This window comes from Choloepus didactylus, chromosome 7, assembly GCF_015220235.1.
Source record: "Choloepus didactylus isolate mChoDid1 chromosome 7, mChoDid1.pri, whole genome shotgun sequence".
Lineage (NCBI taxonomy): Eukaryota > Metazoa > Chordata > Mammalia > Pilosa > Megalonychidae > Choloepus > Choloepus didactylus.
In genome coordinates, this window is record NC_051313.1 from 89,392,612 (window position 1) to 89,414,404 (window position 21,793).

General features: G+C 36.8%; 1 protein-coding gene across 1 annotated transcript in view; it reads left to right on the forward strand.

The window, feature by feature from the left end:
* Nucleotides 1-21,793, forward strand: part of EYS (eyes shut homolog) — a 1,792,869-nt gene that overhangs the window by 635,583 nt on the left and 1,135,493 nt on the right. Inside the window, 2 exon segments of the mRNA XM_037844664.1 lie at nucleotides 403-509; nucleotides 512-547. Of these exon segments, the coding sequence (XP_037700592.1) occupies nucleotides 403-509; nucleotides 512-547 (143 nt within the window).

Consider the following 21,793-nt stretch of genomic DNA (forward strand, 5'->3'; position numbering starts at 1 on the left):
ATTTTTAAATAAATAGAGGGGATTTAGTATCAGAAAAAACATCGTTCAATCCATAGACAGAGTAATCCTCAAATTTCAAAATATAGTTGTAGGTTTATGCTACTGTAATATTAGAGTAGTTTCAGAATTAAACTCAATAGTATTAATCAAATTACCAGTAATTATCTACTCAAACACATTCATATATTATTTTCCCACATGAGGAACATTTAAGGGGAAATATATCTTAGAAGGTGAATTGCAATATACTCTTCAAAGATAAAACATAAAATGGGATTTTTATCAGTTACTTACATGAATCCAAAAGTCTCAATTAAATTTATATATATGGATGACATATATAATTAAATGTTTTTCATTGTTACATGCTTATTTATTTCTCATTTTCCTACTTTTCTCTAGACTTTTGTGTAATTGTGAGCCTGGGTACCATGTGTCTTCCTGTGAATTGGACGTGAATGAATGCAAAACTTCCTCTTGCTTACATGGAGAAAATTGTGTCAATAGGACTGGGCTCACAACTGCCTCTGTACCCCTGGTTATGCAGGTAAACCTGTAAATGTCCTGTCCACGTCAACATATTGCTGCCTGTGAATAAATGGCAACTTCAAATCTATACTTCAAAACTCATAATTGTCAGGTGCAAACAAGTCAGGAAGGTCAAGAGACTCTTGGCGTCTTGTAAAAGAAACCAATAAAACCTAAAATTTTAGGCTATTTTTCCATCTACAATTTGCTAATACTAAGAAATGTATTAAACATATTTCTTATTATTTAAGATTTTTATGATTTTTGTTGCATTGAAATTTATCTGAAATATGCTAATGTGGCTATAAAAGAAACAATGGTGGTGTATGAATAATCTAAGGTAAATAATGTTATGTCTGTTACACAAATGTAATTTTTAAATATAATAAGTTTAGTTCTTTGAATCAGATCGGGAGTTAGTTGTGTTAGTATCAATTATTCCACAGCATAAATTCTATTCAAATCTAAAAGCAAAATCATCAAGGAACTTGTAAAAGATAGCAGCATAGGCCCTGGAAACTCCTGATGAGAAGTTGCAATTATGAAAAACAAAAAGCTACCTTGTTTTGACTCACAAATATTAATGGCGTGAGTTCAGCAAGAATGTATTCAAATATCAACTCTCAATTTATTAATGCCTGAATTTTACAACATTGGGATCCCTAGGTTCTTTTCCTGAGGGAAACTAGTTAAGTGAATCTTCTATTAAGTTCTGGCAAGAGTAAAAAGCATTGTATTAATGGGAATGCAATTGGAAAGCAATAATGATAAGGAACTAGAAGGACTTCCAGAGAATAAGTAATTGAAAGGCAAACAAAAGGTAAATAAGCTGAACACAGAGCACACCAGTATCTTTCCTAAAGAATCCTTGATGGCTTCAGAGAAGGTTACCTTGGTAACAATTGTTACATGCATAAAAGTCTCAAATACAAATTTTAAAAAATGCCATGATCTACAAATTTTGTTACAAAATAAGAAGTTTAAATTTTGGCTATAGAAAGGTGACCTTTCTAAATTTCATAATGCCTGTAACTTCTGAATTCTCAGGATTTCTAGTCAGTACAATGATACCCAATTAGCATTAGCGTTTGCCATGAGTTGTTGCTGTTGCTACCTCTGCTAACAGTGTTAAAATAAGAAATGACACATTGATCTCAATATGACTAAGAAACACATGCTGTAAAATTATTTGATAGAACATATTGCTCTAAAATTTTAAATTCATCACAAAGTAGAAAAGATTTATTTTTCTATTCACAGCCTCTCCATTTTCATTGCAAAAGTATCTGGAAATATGTTGCTTAACATTGGTTCAAATGATACCATCTAAGAGCTACCTAGCAAATTTAGTTCAATATAAGATTTTGATATTTGCTTGTATATCGGTTCAGCTACAAGTAAAATAGGCTTAAATAAACAAGGGATAATTTTCTTCACAGCTTCTGGTGTTTGTTCAGTGATTTGAGAATGCCAGGATGGGTTATGGTATTTTTGGTTTTCCCCTCAAGTCTTTCTGGTGTGGTGGTTTTGAGCTTCATACCCCCAGAAAAACATGTTCTTATACTCAATCGATTCCTATGAGTGTGAATCCATCCTCTGTAGGAACTTTTGATGAAGTTACTTCAGTTAAGGTGTGGCCCAACTCAATCAGGGTAGAGTCTTAATCCTATTACGGGAGTCTTTATAAGCAGAGTGAAATTCAGATGATAGAATGCCACAGAAGGAGTAGCCAGAAAACTAAAATAGGTTTGGTATCAGGAGAGTGAGGTGCTGCTATTAGAAATACCAAAGATGTGGCAATGGCCTTGGAAGGGGGGAATGAGTGAGGCTGGAAGAACTGTGAGCTGTTTGACGGCAAAGCTTAGATTGCTTTAAAGAGACTGTTGGTAGAAATAGAGATGCTAAAGTATTTTCAAAGAGGCCTTAGAAGGAAATGATAAATGTATTATTGAAAACTGGAGGGAAGGCAATCCTTGTTTTAAAGTGGCAGAGAACTTGGTAAAATTGAGTTCCAAGGTTGGATGTAAGGAAGAACTTCAAAATGACAAACTTGGATATTTAGCTGATGAGATTTCCAAGCTAAGTGTGGGAAGTGTAGCCTGGTTTCTCCTTGCAGCTTACAGTAAATAAAATACAAGAAGAAAGGCATGGGCTGAAAAATAAACTCTTGAGCATAAAGAAACCAGAAATTCATGTGTGGAAAATTCTGAGCCTCTCCAGAGGTATGCTGTGAGACCAGGGTCAAAGGAAGCTCTATCAGGGCCCACTCCAAGCTTCCAGAAAGTGAGCTTCTGAAGAATAGGGCTCCATGTGAGGGTTTAACTGAACATGTGTCCACTCACCCATTTCAGTAGAAACAGTTATACAGGAATGCTCAATGCAAAGTTCTATTGCCTGGTGGTTTGGACCCATGTGAACTGTATGCAAAACCAACAGATTTTTGTGCAATTTGTATGGGCAGAACCACTGCCAGCCTGGACTGAAGGGACAGGGAAGGGAAAAATTGAAATAAGAATGACTTCAAGGCAGAACCATGGAATCCAAGTTCTAGACCAAAGATATTGCCTCGGGCTAAGAAAGCAGGCTCACCCATGTGTGTGGAAAGTGGGGGTCCACCTTGGAACTTGGAGAGGGTAGGATACCTACCCCATTGTTCAGGGAGACTGCTACCACCCCAATGCTCAGAGATGGTGAGGCCTGTGTCCCAGGGTTTGTGGAAAGCCTGTCTGCCATCCCCATGCTCAGAGAAGTTGGGACTTGTGTCCAGTGTTCATGGTGAGCCTGGCAGTCATCCCAGTGCTTGGACAGGGTAGGGCCTTCACTGCAGTGTTCTGGGAGAGCGTGGTCACTGCATAAGCACTCAGACAGGATGGGACTGCTGATCCATCAGAGCTAAAAGAAGAAACTTCAATCTACAGATAACTCTTTGAACTTGAAATATTATGGCGTTTGTCATGCTGGGTTTTGGAATTGTTTGGGACCTATGACCCCTGTTTTCCTTCCAATTTCTCCCTTCTGGAATGGGAATGTTTATCCTATGCTTGCTCCTTTGTTGTTTATTGGAAGCAGATAACTTGTTTCTAGATTTCCCTGGTCCATAGACAGAGGGGAATTGTTTCCCAGGACAGACCACCCCCAAAACTGATTGTGATGAGACTGTACTTAGCACTGATTCTGAAATGACTTAAGACCTTGGGATGTTGTGATGGAATCAATGTATTTTTTAGAAAGAACATGTGGTTTGGAGGTCCAGAGGGCAGACTATGGTGGTCTAGAGCTATGTACCTGTGCCAGTTTGGATGTATTATGTCCCCAAAAATGCCATGTTCTTCAATGCAATCTTATGGAGGCAGATGTATTAGTGTTGACTAGGTTGAAATCTTTGGATTAGGTTGTTTCCATGGAGAATTGACCCACCCAACTGCGGGTAACACCTTTGATTAAATCATTTCTATGTGGCCCTGCCTATTCAGCATGGGTCTTGATTAGTTTACTGGAGCCCTATAAAAGCACAGACAGAAGGAGCTTGCTGCTTCAGCTTAGAGAGATGTTTGGGAGACTGCCATAGAAAGCAGACTTTTGCTAACACTTCTGAGATGTTAGCCCAAAGTTTGCTCCAGAGAAGTTAAGAGAGGACAAAACACCCCAAGAGCAGCATTTTGAAGAGTGCAAAGGAGCAGAAAGAAGAGCTGGAACACAAGCCAGAATTAGCAGATGCCAGCCACATGCCTTCCCAGCTAACAGAGGTTTTCCGGATGCCATTGGCCTTCCTTCGCTGAAGGTATACTTGTGTTGATGCCTTTGTTTGGACATTTTCATGGCCTTCAGACTGTAAATTTGTAACCAAATAAACCCCCTTTATAAAAGTCAATCCATTTCTGATATTTTGCATAATGGCAGCATTAGCAAACCAGAAAAGTACCCCAGAAAAACATGTTCTTAAACTTAATCTATTCCTGTGAGTGTGAACCCATTATACTGATCTGATGAAGTTACTTCAGTTCAGGTGTAGCCCAACTCAATCAGGATGGGTTGTAATCTTATTCCAGGAGTCCTTTAAAACAGAAAGAAACACAGAAAGAGAGAAAACCACAGAAGCAGCAGCCAGAAACTGAAAGTCAACAGAATCCAGAAGAGACGGGAGATGCCAGAAAAGGGTGCTATGTTCATTGTCTTTTGACACTGGCAGAAGCCCCAGAATTTCACAGTCTTCTGAGAGAAAGCATCATCTTGACAATGCCTTGATTTTGGACCTTTCCTAGCCTCAAAATTATGAGCCAAAAAATTCCCATTGTTTAAGCCAACTTGTTGAATGGTATTTGCTTTCGCAATGAGGAAACCAGTGCACATGGTTTCTGTTTTACTGCTGCACTTTTAGGCATCACGTCTACATGGAAAATTGAGAAAGAGTGATGCCAACTGCATCCTGCCCTTTGTATCAGGAAAAATCTCTCCACAATGCCAAAAGTAGCTTTCTGCTGATGTCTCATTGACCAGAACTGGGTTATATCACCATCTTTAGTTGCAGTGGGACCTGAGAAATGCTTTGTGGATCTCTTTTCAGCATTTATACTTGAATACGGTAAGAAAAGACAACTATGGTGTGTGTGCTACAGTTTGGTTTTTCACCAAGAGCACTTTATGACTGGACATTCAAAAGAAGTTATTCTCCTCAAGATAGTTATAGGAATCTGTTTTTCCTCTCAGAAAATACTCTTCTGACGTATAAATTGACCTTCTTTCTATACATGGACATATTAAGCTTTTTTGTTATTCTCAGATTCTTCTAGCATTTATTTTGTCTTAACCTCAACTGGAAATCATTCTTCTTAAAGTCTCCTAAAGCTCAAGGGTTTGTGTAAAGATTTTAAATCTGTTTATTTATTTTATATTTCATTTCAATGGAATCATGACATTGTTCATATGATTTTTACTTAAAGAATCCTAGATTTTAAGAGAAAAGGACATTATACCTTTCACATATTTTGGAGATCATACATCTAGTAATGACAGAGCAAGGCACAACTTTTCCATTCCAATTTCATTTCTAGTCTAACTTTACTCCACCAGAAAAATTACAATTTCAGTAGAATGGTAATAAGTGACATAGAAGAAAGAGCAAATTATGTTAAATTAAATACAATAATAATTGTGTCAAATAATTTGGTAATTAAATACAATATTTGCAAAGTTTAGATTTGCTTATATCTATTAATTTAATTCAGTTATTAAGAGTTTACATTTTTCTGGTCTCTATGGCCAGCACTTCTCATGAGCCTATCTTCTCTAAATCAACACAAAGAATACATTCCATAATAAATGTGAACATATATTCATTTATTAACTCAGTAATTCTTCTTTCTGTGTTATGTATTGGGTTAGATGTTGGTGCTTCATGATGATCAAGGCTGACATGGTTCATATCCTAATGAGGATTTCTAATAGCTAGAAAGGAAGACAGACAATAATGTGATATTTATTTTATGTATATGTATCATGATATTTGCACTGCCTAAAATACCCCACTTCTCTTATCTCTAATTAGTACTGACCTCATAAATTAAATACTACTTACTACAGGAAGCCTTTTCTAGACATATTATCTTTTCTTCTTATTTTCTCCCATAGGACTCCTTTCTCTTATTGCACTTATCAAAATTTTGTGAAATTCCCATGTAATTACCTGTTCATCTGAGGAGTCTCCTGAATTCACTCTTGCTTAGCATTTCATCTCTAATACCCTTCAAAGTTTAGTCTACAAAAGAAGAACTTGGCTAAATTTCTAAGAAATACAGTGTATTAAAATAGAATAAAAAATGATTAATTGAATGAGAAATAACAAGGTTTAAGAACTAGAGAATTTCAGTCTCACAATTACATATTACATATCTGGAAGACTTTAAAAACTATGGCTTGGTGTTCATTTGATTCGTAACTGTAAGTCTATAATCACAAAAGTTAAAACTGCTGGCAAATATTTGATTGCATTTAGCTTTAAATCAATGCTAATCATCTTCCTTTGTCAAGAACAATAGTATTATTATTGTATCTTTTTTAACTTTTCCATATTTTATTAATGTAGACAAAAATCACAAAAATCCACATTTCACTTCAATTCACTCCTTTTTGGATACACTCTTCTTAAAGCAATATTTAAATCCCTTACATCTGCTTAAATGGCAAGAGGAATAGTAGGGAAGAAGAAATAAAAATTTTACGGAGCTTAACTATTGAATATTTATAGTATATATTTGCAATGCAGGTGTTAATTCTAATAGTGAAGTAACTGCTTTTATTGACTTATAACCAGCAGTGTCCACAAAATATAATTACATTCCCTATTTGTTAATTCCACAAATGCTGGAGTGATTTTGATGTGCCAGGCAGTGTTCAGATCCCTGGGGGAAAGTCTGGGAACGGAGCAGTGAAGGTTTTTGCTCTAATGGAGTTTATGCCAGTATGGAAATGGATTCAACAAAAATATAACTGAGTATATTCATCAGGATAAGATTAGCTGCTCTAACAAAGAAACCCCAACAAATAAAATACAGTGGCTAAAATAAGTTAGAAGTTTAGTTTGTTGACCAATAATATCCCATTCAGTCCACATGGGCATGCAGCTTCTCCTTCTTTGGAAGGATGTTGCCACTGCAACATCAGCATTCCAGTAGTCAGAAGGGCAATAAAGGTCCAAGTCCTGTGAGTGGGCTTAAGTGGAAAGTAACCAAGCAGTTGGACATATGACTGCCAGTTCCTTCCCATTCAGCTTAATAACATGGCACTCAGACAGCACAGCACAGTAGACTGGAAAAGGCAATTTCTTACTGGTAGCCACAGAACTAGGAAGAAGGGGAAAAATTTGGAGGGAAAAATTAAAGTAATAAGATTAAGGGTAATGGAAAATGAGCCAGAAGTCTGAGGAATTGACATTTAGGCAGGGACTGAAAAGATGAGTCCATATAAAAGGATGGAGAAAGAACTTCAGTATCAGAGAAAATGAAAAGTGCAAACTCCCTAGTTTGAGAATCAAGAGAGGTAAGGCTAGTATGGCTGCAGGCTAGTGAAAGAGTAAGGAGTGGTACGAGGTGAAGATGGCAAGTTAGACAGGGTCAGAGGGTCAGACAATATTGGAGCTGGGAAGGTGTTTGGAATTTTATTGCAATTGAAGTGGGTAGCCATGGAATAATTAAGCTAAGGAAGGCAATGGTTTTATTTATTCATTTATTTACCAGATTTTTTTTTTTTTTTTTTTTTTTTGAGCATTACTTTGTGCTTGGCCCTGGGGATAAATCAGTGCAGAAATAAGGAGGGAAATGTCTCTGACCTCTTGGAATTTATCTACTACCTGGGAAAATAGACAATAAGAAAATAAACAACTAAAATAGAAATATGCCAGATCATATGAATTGTTCGTAAAATTTATACAGGGTAGGAGTTGGGGGCAATATTAAAATAGAGAGGTAGTAAGATGTGATTTAAATGGAGTAGTCATGTGAAACAAAATTGATTTGGTTTGAGATTGGGATGCAAATTAGATATCCAAGTGGAGCAGTGGAGTACACAATTGGATACATGAGGTAGTCTGCAATGGAGATACAAATTTGGGAGACTTTGTACATAAAGCCATGAGGAAGTGAATGTAGACAGAGAAGAGAGGAGAACCAAGAAATGAGACCTAAGACACTTCACTATGTAAAAGTCAAGAAGAGGAGAATGAACTAGCAAAGGAAGTTGAATATAGAAGTGAATGATACAGGAAGAAAATCAAGTGAAAATGTTCTGAAAGCCAAATAATTTCAAGGAGTGGGAGTATTCAGCAGCACAAAATGCTGTTATTAGATCAAGTAAAATAAAGACTAAGTATTAGACATGAGTTAGCACTGTCATTGGTGACATTGTTAAGAAGCAGTTTTGCTGAAGTAGAGAGTGTAAACATCTATATGAAGTGGGTTTAAGAGAATGTGAGAAAATTGAATTGATGAAAATGAGTGTACACAATTTATTAAAGGAAGATTTTTTTTCTTTAATAAGGAAACGAAATGGGGAAGTAGCTGTAGGATGTAGTGGTATTAAAAATTAAAGGTATTTTAAAAAAATTTTAAATAATAAACATTATTTGCATGTTTATTAAGTGGCTCTGTGGAGAATGGGTTGGAAAGTTTGAATAGTAAATGCATAGGGATAAATTAAGAGGCTTTAAAATTGTCTAGTGATAGATTATAGTGAATTACATTAGGACTGCCCAGCAGAGATGGCTAGAAATGTCTATACATTGCACATTGTATGAGCTCAATAAATATTCATAAGTTGATGGACCTTTCACAAAATATAAATATTAAAGCATGTCACTAAAGAAAATAACAACTTTTATTAATCACTTTAATCAAACTATATCTCATTATTTTTGATGAGAAAACTTTAACTCCCTCTTATTGATTCATTGGTTTCTGAAGTACTTTTTATTTTCTTTTACTTTGGGGTCTTTGGTAGTTAGAGCTATGTATCCCAGAAAAGCATGTTCTTAAACTAAATGTTATTGCTGTTGTTGTGAACCCATGCAAATAAGACCTTTAGATGTGGTTACCACAGTTAAGCTGTGGCTCAGCTGAATTAGGATGGTTTTTAACCCTATTACTTAAAGTCTTATAGGAAAGGACATAGAGAAAGAGAAAGTACAGGAGGCAGCAAGAAGGTGGAAGTCAACAGAACTTAGAAGAGGAAAGAGAAGCCAGGAGAAGTTGCCATGTGACAGAAAAAAGAAAGAGCAAAGTCACTGGCAGCCAGCCCCAGAATGCCATTGTCTTCTGGGAAAAAGCTTTGCCTTGATGACACTTTGCCTTTGGACTTCTCTCAGCCTTAAAACCATAAGCCAGCAAGTTTCCATTATTTAAGCCAATCTATTGTCTTTTATTTTCTTTGGCAGCTGTTCTGTTTCACTAATGCAAAACATCAGAAATGGATGGGCTTTTATGAAGGGGACTTATTTGCTTACAAAGTTACAGTCTTAAGGCCATAAAAGTGTCCAAGGTAAGGCATCAACAACAGGTAGCCTCGCTGGAGAAACGCCTCTGGTGTCTGGAAAACCTCTGTTAGTGGGAAGGCGCGTGGCTGGTATCTGCTTGCTCCCAGGTTGTGTATCAAAATGGCATTCTCCAAAATGTTGCTCTTGGGGCATTTGTCTTCTCTTAGCTGCAGCTCCTCTTAAAAATGTCACTCTCAGTGGCTCTCTGGTCCTTCTGTCTGTGAATGCCTTTATAGGACTCAAGTGATCCAATTAACACCCACCCTGAATGGGCGGTATAACACCTCCATGGAAATTATCCAGTCAAATGTTTCACTCACAGTTGATTATTCACATCTTCACGGAAACACTCAATCAGAGAATTCCAATCTAATCAACACTAATATGTCTGCCCCCACAAGACTGTATCAAAAAACATGGCATTTTCTGGGGGACATAATATATACAAACTGGTATAGCAGCTAAGACACTAAAACAGGTCCTCAGGCTTTTTTTTGGAATAGTGTACTTATAAACACATATTCACTAAGCACGTACTGTGTTAGTAATTGATTAAAGGGAAGTTCACTTAAAGCTCAATGACTCCTTGAGCTTTCTTTCTCTCTCTAAATTGAAATTTGGTTAGCCGATTTTACAAGGGAAATTTGAACTTTGAAATAAGAAAATTATGCTTATATTTTGGTTAACTCCATTTTAGGCTATTATATTGAGAGAAATACACTTTCTTCTTAATTTCAAAAAGATTCATTAGAATTTATAAAATCTCAGCTCACATGACATTGCAAATGGAGAGTTTTCACACCTGGTTTAATGGACAAGTGTGAGACCTTGGGTGAACTTACAATACAATAATTTGGAAGGCTAATATGTCTCTGTAGTTGTAATCAATTATGAATCTGTTGCCATAAGGCCCAGTTTGTCAGAGACTGTTAAACTGCTTTCCAGAAAGGTTGGAGGACTGAATTATCATAGTTCTACAAGAAGGCTATGACCATAACAAATAATTTATTCATGTCTTCCTCTCTCATCTACAACAACCACTATATCCATATCTATATCTGTATTTATATCATCTATTTCATATATATATCTGTATAACTATATATGAGGGATGTCATTTCTTAATATGATATATGGCATAGGTAATTAATTGTAATGAGGAAAATTATGTAGAGTAATGAATATAGCTAGGGAAGTGAATTTAAGCAGAGCAGTCAGAGAAGCCATGGGAAAATTGGTTTGTGTTAAGACTGAGATGCCATTTTATATATACACTCACAATATGTATATAGATAGAGTGGAAGCAAAAGAGATTGAGGGAGAGATCAAGGGAAAAATGACACTTAATTGCATATAAAGATGGAAACATTTTCCCTTATGGCAGATATTTATATTTTGATGAAATTGGACCAAAAGAAGAAGAGATTGAACCAAGAAAGAAGTTTAATATTTCCAGGGAAGATTAGAACCCTCATAGTATGTACATAAAACCATACTAAAAATAACACTGGCACATCATAAATTAAGCAAGAGAAATAACTAAGAATTTTATCTGTAGTTGGGAAGACAATCTTTCATATTAGAAAAAAACATATTGTACAAAGACTGAGCTGGTGTTAAAAATTCACAGATTCCTCAAAATGCTCTGATTTCCACACCTGTCTAATGAAGTGCCCATGCTTAGCAACAATCACACTTTACAGTTGTCTTCCTACCTGTGATCCTATAATAAAAACTTAGATGAAGAACATACTACACTACTAGTAACTGTCAAAAAGTTCTGATCAAACCTGCATAAAGCATGGGTTGTTAATATTTCAAAGCAAATGTAGAAAATATAGCAAATCTGCTCCCCAAAAGCAACCTCTTTCAACATTCTTAATTTCTTCTGATTTTTACTTCCATATTTCTAAATAGCATAATAATACTGCTATTTCTTGAACTATGTTTTTCCACTTTACACATTATATGATTAATTCTACCTATGTAAGATAAGGATTTAGTGCTTTTATAATCACCCCATCCACCCACGCATGCACTGTCCTTTACTTCTTCCTCACAAGAGTTTTTTTCACTTTTAAATTAATCAAAAAGTAATTGTTGATTGACTTCTGGGGAAGGTGGTGGAGTAGGGAGCTCCAGGACTCACCAAAACAGCTATTGAACAGGCAGGAATTGTCTGAGAAAACTGTTCTAGGCTTCCAGAGTCATCCAGGGAAAAACAGGAGGAAGAGGCTGATAAACCATCATGGTGAATGAGTTGCTTTCTCCATGAGGCAGCTGCTGGTACCTATCCCTCACTTTTGTGGTTAGCTGCCTTGGGGATCCGTCCCTAGCTAGCTTGCTGGAGACAGGAACAGTCTTCCCAAGAGCAATGATGGGCAGAACCAATCACTTATAATGGCTTTTGTTTAGCAAAGATAGATCACAGGAACCCAGCTCTGAGATACTGCTTCAACCTGCCTGCGACTAAGGTGTTGCCAGCCATTGTTTCAACCTCACACTTGACAGGGGCAGAGGCAGTGGAGATTAAAAATACAGTGCTTCCCTGGGAGCTGCAGGAAATAGCTGAATGACTGTATTTTCTTTAGGCAAGAGAAACTAACCTTCAGAGTAAACTCATGTAGGTAATCAGACTCCTGGACATCAGCAAAAAATTACAAGCCATACTAAGAAGCAGGAAGATAGGGTCCAGTCAAGGGAACAAATTAAAACTTTGGAGGAGACACAGAATTTAGAATAACTAATAAAGATGTTCAAACAAATCTCCTAAATAAATTCAATAAGATGAAAGAAAATCTGGCTAAAAAGACAAAGCATATTAAGAAGACAATCTGCAAGCATAAAGAAGAAATTTGAGTTTTCTCTTTTTTATACTTCCATGGAGTAATGAAAATGTTTGAAAATTGATTGGGGTGCAATACAATTGCATTAAAAGAAAAAAAGAATTTGAAAATATAAAGAGAAACATAACAGAAATTGTGGGTATGAAATGCACAATAGAAAAGATAAAAATATACTACTGCATACAACAGTAGAAGAATGTATCAGCGAACAAGATGACAGGACAATTAAAATCTTATACACAGAGGTACAGATAGAGAAAAAGATGGAAAACATTGAGCAGGGTCTCAGAGATTTGAATGAAGCATGAAACCCACAAACATATGTTTCATGGGTATCCAAGAAGAAGGGGAGGGAAAAGGGGTAGAAAGAATATTTGAGGAAATGAGGAAATAGTGACCAAAATTATTTTCCCAACTTTTATGAAAGACAAAAATATGCATGTCCAAGAAACACAACATACTCCAAAAAGGATAAATCCCAAAAGATCTACTGTGATACATATACTAATTAGAATTGCTACAGCCAAGAGGGACACTTTGAAGAACGCACAGGAGCTGAGAGAGAAGTTGCAGCTTACAGAGACAGTTTGAGGATGGCCATTGAAAGCAGACTCTTGCTCCATAGAAGCTAAGAGAGGACAAATGCCCCAAGAGCAACTGAGAGTGACATTTTGAGGAGGAGCTGCTGCCTAGAGAGGAACATCCTGGGAGAAAGCCATTGTGAAACCAGAAGTTAGAGTAGATGCCAGACACTTGCCTTCCCAGCTAACAGAGGTTTTCCGAACACTGTTTGCCATCCTCCGGTGAAGCATTTGCAAACTGGAACAGGTGGTAAACGGGAAAAAATACATCTAATGTAAATAAAGGATAATACATATAATTGTTTTAATAATTTTTCATTAAGTGTTACAAAGGTAACACATATTATATTGTTATATTATATTATATATTATATTATATTATATTATATTATATTGTATTATATTGTGTTATATTACAATTATAGAAAAAGTGATATCAACTGTAAAAAAAATTCCCACACCAATGCAAGTTGTTGTTGGTTGGGTGGTATACAGGAATCCTATATTTTATGCATTAATGTTTTGAAAACTCACAACTTCTCTAACAACAAAATACATCATTGTTAACATTATAATCTCATCAATTTTCTCCCTGATTGTCTACTTATTTTCACTTTTGGTCATTTTGGGAAAGCTTCCCTTGAGCCTGTCTCCCAGTGGTTTTACTTATTGTTAAAGAACATTTAACTGTGGTTTTTGATTTCCAGAAACTTTTCTTAGCTTATATTATTTTTAGTGTACTCTGTAATTTTCATTGATTAAATATATCTTCTTTTCTCTAAAATAATATTTATAAGGGTTTTTGAATTGTTTTCTTCCCTGCTTTCCTTCTGTCATTTCCAAATTCATTTTTCCCCTCAGTGTATGTTTTGTTTATTCATGTCTCTATTTAGAGGTATTTCTCCATAGTCGGATAATCTGTCAGCATTGTTAATATCAAAGAGAGAACCACTATAATGTTCATTGAAAACTCTGCGTGAATGGGAGTACTTGACTGGTAATTTTGTTGCTGTGTGTGAATGGACTTGAATACCAGCTAGTTTATTATAAAAACCTGACATATCATCATTGGTGGGTCTTTTCGCTTTTGTTGGTTTTCCTGGAAAGGGAGAAAAAATGGAAACAGTGACCGGGTACACCAGAGAAAAAGGCTTGACAAGATTTTGGCAAACAGAATCTAAGAGCCAGTAAGATAGCCCTGATGGTGAGAAACAGCCAAAATAACTGTTTAGAGAACAGCATATAAAATTTGATTTATTTTTTCCCCTCTGCTTTAAACTATTACTTCGAATCTCTAGTGGATGTCTATAATACATAATATCTGTATGTTAGTGGAGCTTTGAGGGAATAAGAAATCAATGCAGTCTCTACCACAAGGCAAACCAGTGCAGAAAGAGAATAGAAACACAGGAGTAAAGAAGCAGAACAATGCCTGAGAGTTTGGCATGGCAGTAGCTAAAGAAGTGAGTAGGAAACACACGACTCTCAAGAATTCATCCTCTTTAATGCCACTTCCAGACCATTTTTCCTGCTTTCAAAAAACAAAAAAAAAGTCTCTTTCTTTTCCTTGACTAGATTCTGTGGCTCATCATTAAAGTCATTCACATTCTCTACCCTCCTGCCCATCGCCCCTCCCATCGTACTGGCCTTAATAAGATGGAACCTGAGACCAATTCCAACTTTCTGTATAATTTTTACTCACATAGGTTGCTTAGGGTAGAAGTGTGTACACATACACATATACACATACACGTGCACACACACACACAAACTGAATGTTCTTACCTTGATTTTTTGACCACAGGTCTCAAGGGAACCCTCAGTGTTGCCTGACCATCCTACCTCTCTCTAATCAAATTTTTCACTACCCTAACCTGTTATTTCCAGCTCTCCCTTCTCTTTTCAAACCTCCATCAACCTTTCTCTACCGAAGTTTTTGACTACTAACTTGGTTTCGTATTTCACTGAGAAAATAAAAACCATCAGAAGAGAACTTTTTCATCTTCCCTCTAACAACTACCAGTCTGTATACCAGTCTATAAAAGCATTCATATGCCTTTATTCTGCTCTTCCATGCTCCTGCCCATGATCAATTTTCACTAGTGAGTGGATCCTGTCTCTTGTCACCTATGAAAGAACATTTCTCCTGCAATTATTTTCTGCAACATAAGTTTTTCTGTCCCTTCTGTGTGACTGCTTTCAGCATATAAATATTAAAACTTACCTCTTTCTTATCTCTTTTTAAAACATTTCCCTTTATACACACTTAGTTTAAATACGTTATCTCTTCTGTGTTTAGCAGAAATATTAAATCTGTTGTCTGTATTGAATATCTATTTCTTCACTTTCTATTCTCTTTCAAGCCCATTTCCAATCATACTTTTAAGCTGGAGACTAAAATTAAACTATTCTTGTTAAGGGGTCACCAACTACCTGCTCATTATCAAATTTAAAGGCAAAATTTCTATCCTCATTTCACGTTCTTAGGTATTTTACCCATTTATCCTCTTTCCTTATTTTGCACATTTTCCCCTTGAAACATTTTCTTTTCAAGGGTTAAAAATGTGTACTTTTTACTCATTTTTTAATGCTTCAACTCCATGTTTCCACAGTTGCCCCCTTCCTCAGTGTTTTCTGTTTCATTTGGTGGAGATCATGACTGTTCAGAACTTCATTGTTTCTCTCCCTGATCTAGAAATGTACATTGATTAAGTAATTTTATGCAATATTTTTATTTATGTACCATCCTATACTAATTCCCAGATTTGTATCACTAGTCCTGACCTCTCTTATGAACACCCAATTCATATATTCAAATACCTACTCAACATGTGCACTTGACATTTCAACTCTATCCAACCTTTTTCCTAATAGTGCTTTCCACCTCAGTGAATGTTATCATGATTTACCCAGTTCATTAGATCAAAACTGTAGAGTTATGCTTCACTTGTAACTTGCACATCACCATGCAGTCCACTAGAACATCCTGTTGGCTACATCTTCAAATTGTGTTTTAATTCAAACACTTCTCATAACCTCCATTACAATCACCTCAGTACAAGCCACTATCTTCTCTTGCCTTAATGATAACATGGTAACTAGTGTTCATCTTCCACTCCTACCACAATTAAAAATTTTCCCCATGCAGTGGTCATTTTAAAATATAAAGCAGATCACTTAATGACTAAACTCAAAATCTTCATGGCATCCCATAATCTTTTGAATGAAAATGAAACACATACTCCTTTGTTTGGTCTGCTAAATCCAACATAACCTGCTCTGTGCCAACCTCTCTAATGTCATTTCCTGTGGAATTCTCCATCACTTCCACAGTTGGCTTCCTTGCTGTTCCTTGAAAATGTCAAACACATGCGTACATCCAGGTCTTTGAATTTGCTGTTCCATCTTGGTGTGAGTATCTTTTGCCAGATATGGACATAGTTTTCTCTATTTCATCAGGTATCAAATGTGCATTTCTTAGAGGCCTATTCACTCTATGTAAAAATAAAACTAAACCACTTTGTTCACTTCCTATTGTTTTTATCTTCATAGTAATTACTTCTAATCATTATGTCACTTAATCACTTTTATATTTTCTCTTCCCACTACAATTGAAGCTCCATGAGACCAGACATCTTTCTCTCTTTTGTTCAAAGTTGTATTCTTGGTGCCTAGATAAGTGCCAGGATGTGAAAAACACTCAAATATACACATATAAATAAATATACATATATATATATTTTTTAAAGAAACATTTTACACCTCAAGTAATTTAAATTTCTTACTCTATTAAATTGAATTTTTTGCATGGTGAAACACATAACTACTTGGTGACTATTTTTATTTTGTTTTCACTTTTCATTTTCTTTCTATAATGCCAATAAAATAAATGGTTGTTTGTTTTTAATGCAATTTTATTGAGATATATTCACATGCCATACAGTCATCCAAAGTGTACAATTAGTTGTTCACAGTATCATTACATAGTTGTGCATTCATCACCACAATCAATTTTTTGAGCATTTTCATTACTCCAAAAAATAATAAGAATAAAAATAAAAATAAAAAAGAATACCCAAAATATCTCATACTCCTTTTTCCCCCCTACTATTAATTTACTTTTTGTCTCCCTTTTTTTCTACTAATTTGTCCATATGCTGGATAAAGGGAGTATGAGCCATAAGGTTTTCACAATCACGCAATCACATCGTATAAGCTATATAGGTATACAGTTGTCTTCAAGAATCAAGGATACTGGATTGTAGTTCAACAGTTTCAAGTATTTCCTTCTAGCTATTCTAGTGCACTAAAAGCTAAAAAAAGATATCTATATAATGCATAAGAATAACCTCCAGAATGAGCTCTCAACTCCATTTGAGATCTCTCATCCACTGAAACTTTATTTTCTCTAATTACTATTCCTGCTTTTGGTCAGGAAGGTTTTCTAAATCCCACGATGCCAGGTCCAGGCTCATCCCTGGGAATCATGTCCCACATTGCTAGGGAGATTTACCCCGTGGGACTCATGTCCCATGTGGGGGGGGGGGGGCAGTGAGTTTATCAGCTGAATGGGCTTAGAGAGAGACAGACCACATCTAAGCAACAAAAGAGGTTCTCTGGGGGTGATGAAACTTAGGCACCATTTTAAGCAGGCTTAGCCTCTCCTTTGTAGTAATCAGCTTCATAAGGGCAAGCCCCAAGATTGACGACTTGGCCTATTACAATGGTAGTCCCCAATGCTTGCGAAAATATCAGGAATTCCCCAGGTAAGGAAGGTTAATGTTTCCACATTTTTTCCCAGGCCCTCAAGGGGGCTTTGCAATACTTTTTTTTTTTTTTTTTTTTTTTATTTTGAAATAAATTCAAACTTACAACAGCAGTTGCAAAAACAGTACAAACCCCATACACAGAACTCCAGCATACCCCGACCCACCTCCCCTGATACCCCAATCCACCAACTTTTACATCCTGTCACACCACCATTTCTTTCTTTCTCTCCCTATCTATCATCCATCATCTATTGCTCTGTCTTCTGAACATATGAGAGCAAGCTGCACACATCCTTGAACAAACAATAAAATTCACATATACATTTCCCATGAACAAGAACATTCTTTTATGCAATCCCATTAAGCACAGCTAAGAAGTTCAAGAAATTCAATACAAAGCTTACATTCTATATTTCCTTTTTTTTTTCTTATGTCTCAACTGTGTCCCTTTGAGCCTCCTCTCCTCCATCCTCAGATCCCATCCAGGATCCTCCTTGGCATTTAATTGTCATTATCTATTTCGACTTCTTTTTTTTTTTTTAATTGTGGAAACATATATACAGCCTAAATCTTCCCACTCCATCCCCTCCCTAGCATTACATTAGTGGGATTAATCACATTTAGAATGCTGCAATGCTATCACCTTCCCACCATCCATTACTAGAAATTTCCCTTCATCCCAAACAGAAACCCTACACTCATTTCTTAACTCCCCATTGCCCCTTCCCCCATTTCTCATAACCCATATTCTACTTTTCATCTCTGTGGTCATATTCTCTAATACTTTCTTTGTGTTTACTGTGGGGCTTAAATTTAACATCTTAAATCTATAACAATCTTATTTTTCTTTGATAACAACTTAACTTCAATAGGACACATAAATGTCCCTATACTCCTCCATTGCCCCACCTTTATGTAGTCCTTGTCAAAAATTACATATCTTATACTGAGTCCAAAACCACTGATTTATCATTACAGTTTTTGTATTTCAGACCCTGTAGAAAGTAAATAGTGGAGTTACAAATCAAAAATGCAGTAGTATTGGTATTTATATTTACTATGTGATCTTTACTGAAAGTCTTTATTGCTTCATGTGGTTTCAGTCAATTGTTTAGTGTCCCTTCCTTTCAGCCTGCACAATTCCCTTTAACATTTCTTATAGGACTGATTTACTGGTAATGAAGTGCCTCAGCTTTTGATTATCCGGGAATCTTTTCATCTCCCCCTCATTTTTAACCTCCAGGTGTTTGTGAATTTTCTGTCTCTGATGGTTATTGACTTCTATTTGTATTCCATTGTGGTCAGAGAGTGTGCTTTGAATAAATTAATTTTTTTTGAATTTATTGAGGCTTGTTTTATGTCCCAGCATATGGTCTATTCTGGAGAAAGATCCGTGATCCCTAGAGAAGAATGTGTGTCCTAGTTCTTTGGGATGTAATGTTCTATATATGTCTGTTAAATTTCTCTATATCTCTTTCTCCTTTTTTTGTTTCTGTGTCAGTAGGGCTTACTTTAGTATCGGAAGTAGTGCAGGTCTTTTATTAGCAAAATCTCTCAGCATTTGTTTGTCTGTGAAAAACTTAAGCTCTCCCTCAAATTTGGAGGAGAGTTTTGCTGGATAAAGTATTCTTGGTTGGAAATTTTTCTCTCTCAGAATTTTAAATATGTCATGCCACTGCCTTCTCACCTCCATGGTGGCCGCTGAGTAGTCACTACTTAGTCTTATGTTGTTTCCTTTGTATGTGGTGAATTGCTTTTCTCTTGCTGCTTTCAGAACTTGCTCCTTCTCCTCAGTATTTGACAATCTGATCAGAATATGTCTTGGAGTGGGTTTATTTGGATTTATTCTATTTGGAGTTAGTTGGGCATTTATGCTTTGTGTATTTATATTGTGTGGAAGGTTTGGGAAGTTTTCCCCAACAATTTCTTTGAATACTCTTTCTAGACCTTTACCCTTCTCTTCCCCTTCTGGGATACCAATGAGTCTTAAATTTGTACCTTTTATTTTATCTATCATATCCCTGATGTCCATTTCAATTTTTTTTTATTTTTTCCCCATTCTTTCTTTTGTTCTTTCATTTTCCATTCTGTGGTCTTCAAGGATGCTGAGTCATGTTCAGCTTCCTCTAGTCTTGTACTATGAGTATCCAGAATTTTTTAATTTGGTCAACAGTTTCTTTTATTTCCAGAAGATCATCTGTTTTTTTTATTTACTCTTGCAAGTTCTTCTTTATGCTCTTCTAGGTTCTTCTTCATGTCCTTTACATCCTGTGCCATGCTCCCATTGTTTGTCTTTAGTTCTTTGACTAATTGCTCCAAGTACTGTGTCTCTTCTGATCTTTTTGATTTGGGTGTTTGTGTTTGAGTTCTCCATATTGTCTGGTTTTATCATATGCTTTAAAATTTTCTGTTGTTTTTGGCCTCTTGGCATTTCCTTTACTTGATAGGGTTCTTTCAGGATATGAAAAATGCTAATCTCTTATTTGTCAGATCTACAGCTTGGTGGCGTACACTTTAACTAACCAGCAGATGGCGTCTGTGAGTCACCTATTCCCCTCAAGTCAGTTCTCCCTAACTTTGTGTTGTGTGGGGGTCTGATTCTTGTGGGGTTCATTTGGTGCACTGTTTGTGTGTGTTGTTGGTGCTGTCCACCCTGAATGTGGGGCATGTGTCTGAGTGGTTAGGGAGGCAGGGCAGCTTTAATAGTCAAACCTACGAGGTGTTCCTGGAGATTTAAGGCTGTTTCAAGAGTCTAAGCCTTCATTTCAGTCTTGTCACAGATTGTCTCTGCTGCTGACCCACAAGACCTTGGTATTGGCATAGGGTCCCTGGGATTTCCAAGCGGGTTCCCCTTCTCAGCCATGCTCTTCTAGGACCTCTGCTGAGGGAAGGCTGTGCCACATCACAAGTATGTGCCGGCCATCCAGGGAAGCCCTGGGCCGCCGGGCCATGCAGGGGAGTTCCCAGCCTGCTGTAAAGATGGCTGAATGGGGTATGTTAATTTCCTCCTTTTTGCACAGCTCTGGGAAAATTAACTGTGGGTGCACTAAAGGCCACTGTCCACGGCCAATATACTGGCATGTGCACGGCGCTGTGGGAAACACTCCCGATCACACTGGGACCCTTGGTGCGGCTCTGGGTTGTAGCTCCGGCCCCAGGCAGGAGCATCCATAGTCCACTGGGAAGATGGCTGCAAGGGGTGCAGTTTCTTTCTCCTTTTGGCTCCCTTCTGCCCTCCTGGCTCCAAGACAGTTAGCAGCGGGTGTAGGAAGGGCTATCTTCCACACCATATATTGAGGCATTGGCACCCGTTCCTGCTGTGCTTCACTGTGTGGTTCTTGCTACTGTATCTGCAGCCGCTCCCGGGTTTTTTTTTGTTTTTTTTTTAAATGGAACTAGTCCATCTTCAAATGCCAACCCATGGTTTCCCCACACTGCAGCGTGGCCACCTGACTTTCAGCCAGCTCACTCACTCATTTCAGAACATAGACTCCCAGTTTCACCAAATGCATGGTCCCTGTGGATTTAGCAGAGCTGGTCCAGCTGGTGCATCGCTGGAACTGGTGTTCTAGGTCACTTTCTGTCTTTTATCTAGTATGTTTCATGGAGGTGTTTTTTTGCCCTGTCTCAACTAGTGGCCATCTTAGGTTCTCTCTGCAAGTACTTTTTATTGTCAGTCCAAATTACTCTGGGATATATTGGGGCTTCATGTTAATCTCTACAAACTAACCAGATCTCACCCCCTATTCAAGGTTCCATATAACTATAGTGTTTGAATAAACTGACCATAGAAGTTAAATTTTATAGCATGCTATAGAAAGTATAGATTTTGCACCAAATAAACATCTCTTCATTTAGTCTTACACAGAAGTTGAGGTTTTAAAAAAACAGTCAATATCATCCTTTTCCCTAAGTTCTGAAGCCCATTTCATTCATATCTCTAATTGAAGTCTGATCTCTTTTTCAGCTTTTTAAACACTTTCTGTACAGGGTTATGCTGACATTCACAGCTGCTGAACTCTGGCTCTGAGTCTCAGGTGTGACACA